Source organism: Dermacentor andersoni, chromosome 1, assembly GCF_023375885.2.
Source record: "Dermacentor andersoni chromosome 1, qqDerAnde1_hic_scaffold, whole genome shotgun sequence".
NCBI lineage: Eukaryota > Metazoa > Arthropoda > Arachnida > Ixodida > Ixodidae > Dermacentor > Dermacentor andersoni.
Window position 1 is genome coordinate 308,701,725 of NC_092814.1, and position 12,004 is coordinate 308,713,728.

The following is a 12,004-nucleotide window of genomic DNA, read 5'->3' on the forward strand; positions in this document are numbered from 1 at the left end:
CAGAACATCGAAGGCGGGCAATTCGTTTACTCAATACATGGACTAATTATTTAAGCATGAATCACTTCCTCGCTGTTTTCAGCAAGTTTCTAGGGGAAATTGACGGCCACATGGAAGTTGTGAATTCCGGAAGAATCTAAAGAAGCGAAGTAAGTGTTCATGCACGTTGCGCGTTCGTCAACCACCGGAAATGAACTTCTTTTGTGCCACTGAGTAATCGAAGTGTGGTCGCTACGGGAAGGGTGAAAGTGGGAGCAAGCCGCAGGCGTATGGCACAAGTTCCGTGCTTAGCCCTTACTGCGGCACGTAGTCCTCGCTTGACGCATTCTCAAATTGGCCTTCAGCGTGTATATTTCGGAGACAAAACGCGCGTCGAAGGCTGAGAGGCATAGCGGCTGCAATAAAAATGAGAGTACATGTAAAGAATAAAATAGTAAAGCATTTGTAGACTGCAGTGCATCATGAGATGAATTTTTGTACGGCACCTAACAAACAAGAAGCTTAATGTTAAGGAGCTGAAATTGCGTTTCGTGTTCCTCGTACAGATTAATCCAGGGTGAGACTGATTAGGTATTTTATAATTAACGATGTAAGGGTATCACCCCCAGTTGAGTACATAATTAACCAAGGAGCGCTTGGAAAAATACCCTGCGCAGAGACTTCATAATCTTCGAAGTCAAACGAACGTCCGCTTCATGGGAGAGGCGCGCGATTGAAAACTGGGAGCTTTATTTTCTTCGCTAACGAATAATTTTCCACCTAAAAGTGGTAACAAGACTTCGAAACCTCACTTTCGCATTCTATAATGAATTACTGTTTACTTTTCTTCTCTTCAGTGGGCTGTAGCACGAGCTTTTGCACACGGAGGTAAGAAAAAGATGCCTGCAAGAGACCGGTTGATTCATCAAAGTAATATTGCTTCTGAATTTCCAGAAAAGGCAGGGGGGTGAGTCTGTCGACGCTGAACTATCCATTATTATTATTAGGAGTTTTCTTTTCTTTCCTGGATGCAGGCGTTGCTTGTAATATGCGCTGTGCATAAGAGTAAGGAAACCGGCGAGTCATTTACTATACCTTGAGCGGCGGCCTTCACATCGTCGGGGTGCTCGAAGGTGCCTTCGTCAATATCAGGGTAATCGTTGGGGTCCGTGGACTGCAGCGTGATGGAACCGCGAGACTTGGGTCGGTTGAGGATCGTTACCACTCGAAAGCCAGGCCGACCGTTCGTAGGCCCAATGAAGTTGTCAAAAGCCTGCCAAGAAAAGTCGTTCCAGAGACAGACCTTAGGACAAGGACGTTTAAGAGGTTTACCCCGATTCACAAAGCTGTCGTCATATGCTGAGCATTGGGGCTAGCAATTCACATGAAAAATAAAGGGGACCGAGAACAACTATCACTTCACTAAAAACAGGAGGACAGCTTAGCTGCAAGTAGAGTAATGCTCTCAAATGTAATAATTGCCCATATACACAGTTATGAGGCTGGGCAGCAACTGAGGTTCAGCAGAAGGTTACGGGTTTGACAGACACATTTGTTCAGGGACGGCATACATTGGCCCGCTGACGTGCCATTGTTAAGTAGAGCGTTAACGAATGCAGGGTGGTTAAAATTTATTCTGCAGACCCTCACTGTATACGACCCTCACTGTATACGATTTTGCTCACGTTTTCGTCTACTTAGAAATGTAGAATTTCATGAGCCACCAGTTAAATTATTTCAGAACACGAACTTTCGGTTTAAACCCTCAGAACCGTAAGAACCGTTAGATTGAAATAGCCGCTACAGCACTCCGCTGTCTGCAGCACATAATCACAGTGGCAACTGCAAGTTTATTGACCAAAATGTGCGTCCTCTCGCTTAACTTGAATCGCATTTGTTCGTCTTCTATGCATATAGGAAGGTCTACGCGGAAGGGCCAAAAATAAAAAGCAAGTGGTTGCTTGAGCAGAGACGTGAATGACGTCCGCTTCAGGTCCTACGAGCCGCCACTCTGTTTGTGGACACTACAAGAAACGAGACTTTCAGCGACATCACAATGGCGCCTCGGGTGCCAACCGCAATTTTTCAACATCTGCTGGTCAGATAAAGAATTCTTTTTTTCGCTACACATCCATCAGACTGAAGTGGCTTTCATCTCCACAATTCCAGTCGACAGAAAGCTAAAACAGAGCCTGACAAGAGAGATGCTGTAGTTGATATAAACGATTGCTGAAGGTAATACTGAATCATGTCAATCCTTTTGGGCATAAACCGAAAAAGACGCAGGAAAGAGATTACAACACGAGTGCTACTATCGGTACTATCAAAGCTTTCCGGAAAAACGTGGGCTTTATATTGAAATATTGCGCATGCACCTAAGTGTGAAAATTGCACAAAACAATTCGGGCAGAACTCATCTACGATGACTATTCAAATATGCGAATAGTCGAAATGCATCACTCGTGAGGCGTGTGCTGCGGCCGAGCTCCTCTCTCGCGCTCCCCTCTGCAGACGCTGCTCCATCTAGCGGTGCGGCCGCGAAGTCCGCGTGTACGAAGCGAGCCAAGTTGCCGTCCAATAGGTTCATTGAGAGAGAGAGAGAAACTTTATTTGGTTCCTTCAAGGATTTAGCGTCTCGAGGTCTCCGTCGTCTTCTTGGGCGCCGGCGACTTGGAGCCTCTTCCGGCAAGGGTGGGCCACTATTCCAGGGCTCCACTGAGCCTAGCTACCTCACTAGCGTGCTGCACTAAGGCCCTTTGGGCCGTGAGCTCGCAGCTGGTAAGCAGACTCTCCCATTGCTCCGCACTCGGGTTATTGTGTTGGTGGAGTGATTGATTGTGTTTACATTCCCATGTGACATGACATAGTGTGGGTGTGGCACCGCACCATGGGCAGGTGTCTCTGTATTGTGTTGGGTACATTTTGTTTATGATGTATAAATTTGGGAAGGAACAACCGCACATACACAGCGATACATATCTAGTTGCACGTACCTTCGGGAACGGCCAATATCTCTTGACTGCACTATCTTCAGGATGAGCCCATATTTGTGGTTAGGCTAGATAGCCGAAAGAAACAGGTCTAACAATGTCAAGAATGTTATTCGCGTTACAAAGAGCATGCATCTTTGTCAAGCATGCATATTTTGCCTACGCCGCCCCTTCAGTGCGCTTCCGAACTGCTGCACACGCCCCACCAACTTTCTTCTTAGCGGAAAATAGAATGTTAGTAAGATCTTGATGAGGGCTAGTTGGTTCATACTTCATCAGCGCTTGTCTGTGGTATTCGTTTCCTTGTGTCCTTGTCTATTTCGCGCTGTTTAACCTCAGTTCTACATAGAATGTTAACACCGTGTCGAGACAATTGTGGTAGTGTATTGGATGACTTATTTTATCGGGCTCTTTTTCTGTCGGTGGCTGCACGTCTACTCCTATTATATCTCGCTTTAATTCCCGGAACAGTTTTTCCGACGCCAAGGGTAACAAACCCCGCATTTTAAAGTGTCCTAATGTGTTCCGAGACCGACTCATAATATGCGCCCAAGATTTGGCCATGGCTGATCACAAGTATCAAACTGCGATAGCAATCTTCACAAGTGTGTCAACCATTGGCACGCAAAGTCCGCCACGAAACAAACGCAGTGCGAAGGTATAGTTTAGTGTACACAAAGCTGGGGCGTCGTTTCTGCGTTTGAAAAAAAAAAAAATATCGAGAACCGCTGTTTACATTCCAAATTATGTTTATCCGGAGCAAGAATGCCGGCTTCATTTCACGGAAACTGTTGCACGAATAAACTGAAGATAACCACGAAGTTCTGTTTCTCATACCGCTGAATATATTTGGCCAATAGAAAAATCCCGCCACTTTATGTAAACTAGAGAATAATGGTAACCGAGGGGCTCGATTTTTGGTAATCATCACCATATAAAGCCAGCACACCACGAAGCCAACGAAAAGTATGCGAGAAAGTAGCTATGGGTGAAGTTGAAATGCAGAAAATAATAAAGAAAAGGGAAATGAAAGTAGACGAAACGAAAACTTGCCGCCAGTGGGAGCCGAAACCACAACGTCCGCATTACCGTATTACACGTGCGTTTTGCTAAATTGACCAATCACTAAAAACGTGATAGATATTAACGTTAATGTTTTCCGCACTTTTATTAACATTGCACATATACAGTAAATAGAACGAGCTCTCAACGCGTCCTGCTGCCGTTCACACGCTGTTTATATTCATTGAGTATACCTTTCAAAATTTTACTCGGCAATCTTCTCTCGTTTTCGTCTGAGCACATCTGGCAGGGAGACTGAAAACTTGCTCAATGCGCGCTGGGGAGAAGCGCTGTGCAGTGAAGCACCAACACCTTGCTCAAACGACTGTGGCTACGCCATGCCACGATGCTCGGGGCTGCTTCTCTATGAAGCGCAGCGATTCATTGTTGCTGGGCCTAGGGGGAACAGCGCGCAACAGGGCCAGTGGAAAAAGCGAAAAATCATATGCGATTGCCTGGCATCAACGTCCGACGGGGCCATCGCTATGGGGCCATAGAAAGGATGTTTCAACTTGGCCAACAACTGGTAGACCTCCTCTCGACGCCCTTCATTCGTTAGCCACTTAGACTAACTGTAACGGACGCCCACAAACATTCATGTTCCTCGAAAGAATATCCCAGTGACTCCTTCTGCTGTGCAGTCTGCTTAACCAATCACCGTCGCTTGTTATTACGAACGCATGCATATAGCTGAGACACAGGAAGTATAACGCTTGGGTTGAGTTAGGTCATGCGTATTTTTGTCCTCGTGATTAGCACCTCACCTCTGGCTGAAGCCCTACGGCCACCATCCACGCCTTCAATAGCTCGCTGGCTGGCGTCGCAGACAGTACTGCCGCTTCGACATCCGGGATTTCAGGATCCGTCGCAAAGTCGGTGTGCAGAAACTGCAAAAACTCCCCGCCTGCTGGTATCGATATAGTTCCTGGTGCAGAGGGTTAAGCGGAAAGAAACAATGATATCAACACCGGTACAGAACATTGTTGGTTGCAAGAGTACTGGGCAAGAGCCACTCGTAATGGCTGTCGGTAACAGTGTGCTATCGTAAGTCCCTACTTTCCATTGTCATGAAGCAATTTTTCATCATGATGACGCTCACTTCAAGATGAGTGCAGAACAGTGACTCATGTGTTTTGTGCCTGAAAAAGCATGAATTAATGATAAAGCTTAAACCTTAGCGCCTATGCAATGACGTAGCATGGCACACTGAATCAGCGTCACAAGAGACTGGTGACACCGTTCTTAAGCAATCATCCAAACAGCAATAAGTGCTAATCTGGACATCGGGAACTAGAAAGTGTTCACCGATGCGGTAGATTGCGCTTAGACACTGCATCATATGACTTTCAACAACGAGAACCATACCCTGTGTGCGTGTGTGTGTGAGAGAGAGAAAGAGAGAAAGCACGTGAATTATGGATTGTTTCCTTACCACTTCTGTCGTTCGCATACTGCGCTATGTCATCCAAGCTGAAGGGAGGAATTCCGGCAACGACGTCCGTGCTTACGGGGAGGCCAACCATGAGAGCCACGTGGTCCTGCAGGTTGCGTCCAACTGGAAGGTCGGCGACCACCGGAATCTGCAGTTACGTGGAAGTGACCGCTGTTAGACAACATGCAGCACGTCATTACCTGGTGGTGTGTGGTATTTTATGGCGCAAGGACCTGATATGGCCAAAGAGCACCATGACATTATTACCGGGAAAAACACTTACAGGGGACATATACATGGTGTTTCACGTAACTTGAAACAAGGAGTTTTAGAAATGTGGTTAACCGCAGCTGAATGAAATGAACGAGATATGGTTTGCCGTCATGTGCCGGTCTTTACAGTCCTTTTGTATTCCGCTGAATTCTTTGATTAACTAACATAAATTAAGTAAAAATTTTCAATATTCATTTTAGGTCCTAGTGCGTTTCGTTACATTGTAGAGGGGGTTCAGAAACAACAGATCCAATTTTTTCTAGCAACGTACATGCTACGTGGCGACTTCTTTCAGCGTTTAAACAAAGCCCGCGAAATATGAAACAGGACGACTTGATTGCGCTCGCGCGCTATCGTATTGCAGCGCTCTCAACCTTTCGGATAGTATGTATTTTGCCAGCTTTCCCTTTTTTCACGGCGGCGCGTTCTTCTATCCAGAGACTATCTTCTGGAAGATGGTAAGGTTGGTGGTGGATCCAAGCGATGGTGAATCGAAGTTTGTTTTGATTTCTACGCGCTTCCTTGCACTCATCGTTTCACCAGCAAACACATCGCTTAGAGGGAAATCCATTTCATTCGGGGATACATATTGACGTCGCATCAATTATAAACGCAGGTAAATATGCCACTGCATCATCGATAAGAAGTGGCAGATGTCATCCCAGATCAAATGCCTGAGCTCTCTGTATCGTTTCCAGTCGACGCGTCGACTTTCTACCGGAGCACTTGTGCAGAGCTCTTATTAGTCTTATAACAATGGGAAGATAGTCATTCCCTTATGGATTCTTAAATTTCACTCTCGGTAGGGCACGAGTGCACTTGATGCGATGCTCAAAGCTATAGATGAGAAAGTTTTCTTTGTCACGCTGTAGAACGTGGGCTTTATTTAGCAATCTTGCACCTGTGAAGAAGAAGTTTTTTACTAAGCGCCCGCCCACACCACGAGAATCTCCCTAAAAAGTGTTATGTGCATTCAAATCTCCTACTACAATATAAGGCTCGAGAAGTTCTGCGATATAGCTCTAAAATTATGTTCTGGAAAGTTGGTAGCTGGGAAGCATTGTGGGAGGGAGTGTGTATTAAACCGCTCACATCCAAATGTATTATCTGTTTAGGTATTCGAAGTGTTTTATGCTGTGTATCAAGAGAGATAAATAAGTTATCTCACGGAGCCTGAAAAGGTCCCATGAGATACGAAAATTTTTTTTTCCAGCGCACTCCACGGAGCTACGCCGTTCCTTTGGCGTCCGGGACGCCGGAGTAGTGCTGGTTGCATCTATCGACTCTTCAGAGGAGCGCGATGCCGTCCACTTAGATGGCACACTCGGAGGTTGTTCGGGCCTGTCTGCAAGGACCGTGGCACTGGGACTGGCAGGACCGGAGGTCTGCTGGCCCTTCATGGCAAGCGGCGGAACAGCACTAGCTGCTCCGGCCAGGGGGCTGATGGCGTAACCGCCGTCACACTCCGTGTGACTTATTGGGCTGCCGCCGAAGGATGTGCTGCTGCCCCCAGTGCGTGAAATCAGTCTAGGACGGATTGGATTGACTGTGGTGGACAGAAAAACGCTCGCGCTTCTTGGGGGGGGGGGGGGGGGGGGGCAAATGTTTAGTTTCACCGTGAGTTCAATTATATATTTGTCTTTCTTTCTTCCGTTATGGGCAGGATCGCGAATAGGCGTGGTGGTCCTCTGTCACATATGGCACAGTGGGTTGCGGAAGTGCAGAAGTCCGAGGAATGGTCTTTTGATTAACATTTTGCACAAGTAGCGCGCCCTCGGCAGCTCTGAGACACATGCCCAAAACGCTGATTATTGTTGTTATATGTTGTTTTCTCACGGAGCTTGGAAAGGTCCCATCAGATATAAACCTTTTTTTTTTCCGGCGCGCTCCAAGGAGCTACGCCGTTCCTTCGGCGTCTGGGACGCCTAGGTAGCCCCACGCGGATTGCTGAAGGTACGCTCGTACGTGAAGCTTACAATATCCGGTCACGATTAAATCAGGGAGGTTACTTTATCTAAACGTAATTATTACATGCTTGGTTGTTATTTTCTTGTCGTCACGCTTTATAATTTTTTGTACCTTTAACACGTTCAGGTCCTTCCATCCATGCAACTGCTCGCTATCACTGTCACTGAGGTCAAGGAGATCGTCATAAGAAATGACACCGCGGGCAGTGTTCATTGACCTGTAGCGCCCTAATGAGACAGGATTATGAACAAACGCAACGAGTTCTGACAGTTTCTTTATAGGAACTTGTCATGCACTTCGAGAAGAAGGTCGCCGCTTACCGTTTAGTTACTTCGTAACCTGGGCCGAGACATTTTGCGACAACGAATGGTGATATCCTGTTGGGTATGTAAAAAGCTTCCTTTGTTTCATGAAGTTGAACGTTTTATCAGTGCGCTCCCTCTTCAAGGAGGGGAGAGGAGAATTTGAAGCCAGATATAGTATTACCGTATTTTGTAGGAATGCCCGCCACTCACCTCAGAGCCCAACCAGGGGACGTCACAGGAGTAGAAATGTTCCATTCTGCGTACGCCAGCGGTACATTCCCACTATAGCTTTATGTATCCTATATATACACCCAAGGCTGGATATATTACACAAGGTTAACTATTGTCACTCGAAAAATTGGAAAAGAGATGAACGACGTGAAAGGTTGAAAAGTGGAATAGAATGGAAAATATTGAAGGAAATACGAAAAGACGACTGCCGAATGCCTCCGGGTGGGTCAGTTAGTATGTGCCGTGTACGTGAAGCAGATGCCAAAGAAATGTGTTGCCGCCGCCGGGGTGCCTTAACGGTGCAAACACCCCGCATCGGCTCAACCCCCAGAATTGCCTTTTGCGGGGATACGGCTAAGCCGTGGAGGGCACGCTGGAGGGTTCAAGCCCCTTGTGCTCAACTCCGTTGTCGCAACGCACCAAACGCCTGCAGATGAAGACGCCTCTGCCGGTAGCACTTAATTAACTTGACATCTAATGTAAATGTTAATCTTGTAATATAGGGCACTAAATTTTTTCAATAGGTAATGCCATTTCTGCAATTTGATAATAAAATCATGTCATACTCTAGCCCTATAGTGAATGCCGTACGAGTGACGGGCACCGGAGGTTTCGGCAATGTTCCACCTCGTAACCTATAGTGCGATAGTACCGCTACCGATGCAGTTATGGCCATTACTGTAAGTCTAAGTTATACATCTTGTGCGATTCACTCGGCCAGGCAATGACGCTCATTCCATTGCTGGATTTGAACATTCTTTCAGTCAATTAGTGTAGCGCCCAAGCTCTCAGTAGTGGTCCAAACCAGGTCCAAGCGATCGTTCGCTTCCTAGGGCAACGTCGCGCATCGGTGAAGAGAAGTGGGCTAAGTGGTATTGTTGCCGTACCGATATATCGGCCGAAGAAAATTAAAAGGAACGGACGCGAAAAAATAGAGGTGAAGACAGTGCACTGCGCCTTCTACCTCTCCCTTTTCAGTTCTTATTTTATGTCATACGTCAATGTATTAGCTAAGGCAGCCATTAGTCTTCATTAACCTTTCAGGTGTCTTGCACAGGATCGTGACGAGGTACTCTTCTTGAAGTTTTGGTGACTAGCAACTAAGCTCGTTACGGCATCGGCGTATGGCGTTCTTTGTAAATGCAGGTTTGTTTATTGCGTTTACGGGTATCCTAGCGTAGAACAAACCTGTGCTATGGAAGTTCAAATAAAAAATGTCTCGTTAAATTTTGTGACCACGCACAGGCCCTTTGGCGTCGCCACCGTGAGTTAGCGGCCCGTGGGAAGAATTGGCACTATACATTTGCAACGCAACAAATTTGTTACATTCCCGCACTACTCACCTGAACAATTTTTAGCACGCCGTAGTACCATTCAGACCAGTGCATAGATAATAGAGTAAATAGACTTGATAGAGTAAATTCCCGTTCTTTTACTAAGCACTGTTATCCGTGCGACTATCGTCAGTAGCGCAGATTGGCTCTACCACAAAGCATGTATTCAGTGTTAAAGCTTGCTACCGTCCCATCAGTGGATGCAAGTGAGAAGGTGCGAGATGTCGCACATAGCAGGGAGGGCACAGGCTGAGTAAGCCATTCAGTCCTAAACGTATATCCTTGGGTGTCACAAGTGTTTAGGTTAACAAAACTGTAAGAAGGTCCTTGCTATGCTCACAAGAAATATGCCATATACCACCCACTTGTGATGGAATATTTGGGAGGGCGGACATTAGTGGCACGATGTTTGCTAATGAATAAGGTTTCACGATTGGAAATCTTGGCAGAGGTTGCAAACGTGATAATAGATGATTCATATCCATTTGGGAGGAATACTAAGATTATCACCAATTTTCACGTAACAGTCACTGAATACTGCTAGAAAGGCATTGCCATTTGAATAAGTTGTTGATCGCGGTGCTGCGTGGAGTATTTTTTGAAACTCTGGGCAGGAACGCAAATGTACCTCACATATTTTGAGAATCGATAGCTCGAAACTTGTGGCAGTCCTAAAATTTCTGTTAAAAGAATATCAATTAATTATTGATCATATTGAATTTGCGCAATAAAGCGTTTCTCACGCCAAGTGATGACTGTGTAAGAGCGCTAGCCGGTGAAAAGCAGTCACCAGAAAACAAGGAATGCACGTGCACTACATGTGTGAATATCGACACTAAAACCAGCGTAGGGAGTTGAACTACAACGAACACCGCGGAGAACGCCCAGGAAAGTCAGCAGTAGCATTCGGTTTTACCACTATACACAGGTTCTTTGTCCAGATTGAGCAGATAGAAGTTTAAAGGACAAATAACACGACATCTAAACCACTTGTAACAAACCCTGGAAGTGTAATGTTTGGACAAGTTGTCGCGCGTGGGCGGTGCGCAGTGACTATACCTGCAGCCGCTCCAACTCCTCTCTGGGCCCCACGCCGGAAAGCAGCAAGAGCTGAGTGGAACCAACGGTTCCTGCCGAGAGGATGATCTCCCGACCTGCCGACACGTTCTGCTGCTGGCCGTACCTTGTGAACGTTACGCCCACGGCGCGCTTGCCATCGAAGTTCACCTGCGCTTCCATTGAGAACAATGCGAATTGCTAAGTACCCTTGATTGGATTACGACGCTTGACTCTGTAACACACTCTAGAACTACCACTACCACGTCTGCATGGGCGAGCAAACTTAGGTGTACGCACAGAAATCTCCTAGATACTATGGTCAACGGAAGTACTACCAATAGTTGTGCAACTATATAGAAAGCGCCATGTAAGGGATAGCGTTGCCAACTTTCGAGTCCACCAAATCAGAACAAGAGGTGGGGGGGGGGGGGGGTGAGGCTGGGAATGACTGACCCTCTCATCGCCAAGAGCCACGCCGGTCCGTACGTGGAACAAAGTTGCAAAATTTTTTTAGTGCTACCATTTCGTGATTTTCCACAAATTGCAGTAGTTGGCAAGCTTGCACAGCGTCTAATGCATATAGAAGTATGAAAGGTTGGAACTTGCAACAGAACTGGAAGCGCGATAACAACGAAACCGCACTTATTTTTATGACAATGCAACAGAAGACTAATGCAGGAATGTGCCATCAGGACCTAAAGCATTAAAGTGCGAAATCGAGTTTATACAATGTTACTTCACTTAGAAAAAAAAACTAAATTAAGGACATTTCACCATGCCGATTCGGTTAAGTCGGGACTTCGTACATTTACTCAAAAAGGCGGGACGGCGCTGCTGAATTTGGAACTGCAGACGCCCGGAGTAAGGAAGGAATAGAGCGTAATGCCGCGTTCCAACTGGCTCCTACCTTCGTGACTTGGCTGTACAGTGCGACGTGCAAGTTCTTCCGCGTGCCGACGATGGGCTGGATGAAGGCCTTGCTGGCGCTGAAGCGCTCGCCGCCCGCCACGTTTGTATGCAGGCGAGAACAGCCTGCGCTTGGAGTAAACGATTTGACATGTCAGCAAGCTTTACGTTTGAGACCGCAGCTTGCAAATGGTACAGCACAACGCGTTGACGAGCTGGTAGGCGCCTATTTATATTAAACCTAAACGTCTCCTTGTGTCATCCTGTTTGTGCTATAAGGTTCACGAATTGTAAATGGCACTTGCGATAAGCCTCTGAAAGTCTTCCGGTATGAGAGCAAAACTCGACGATACGGGTGTCCCAAAGCTGGCTTTCCACAATGCGCCAAGCTTTGCTCAGAGACAGCGGCGGTAATGTGCGGACAGCTGAAGAGAACACTATTTCAAGTCCAGTTCATTGTTCTTG

General features: G+C 46.5%; 1 protein-coding gene across 1 annotated transcript in view; it reads right to left on the reverse strand.

Annotated features, from left to right (window-relative positions):
• Positions 1 to 12,004, reverse strand: part of LOC126548560 (L-sorbose 1-dehydrogenase-like) — a 49,064-nt gene that overhangs the window by 10,750 nt on the left and 26,310 nt on the right. Inside the window, exons 5-9 of the mRNA XM_050196785.3 lie at positions 11,541 to 11,665; positions 10,634 to 10,801; positions 5,464 to 5,611; positions 4,796 to 4,956; positions 1,075 to 1,252 (exon numbers count right to left, since the gene is read on the reverse strand). Coding sequence (XP_050052742.2) covers positions 1,075 to 1,252; positions 4,796 to 4,956; positions 5,464 to 5,611; positions 10,634 to 10,801; positions 11,541 to 11,665 — 780 coding nt within the window. The remainder of the gene's footprint in view (positions 1 to 1,074; positions 1,253 to 4,795; positions 4,957 to 5,463; positions 5,612 to 10,633; positions 10,802 to 11,540; positions 11,666 to 12,004) is intronic.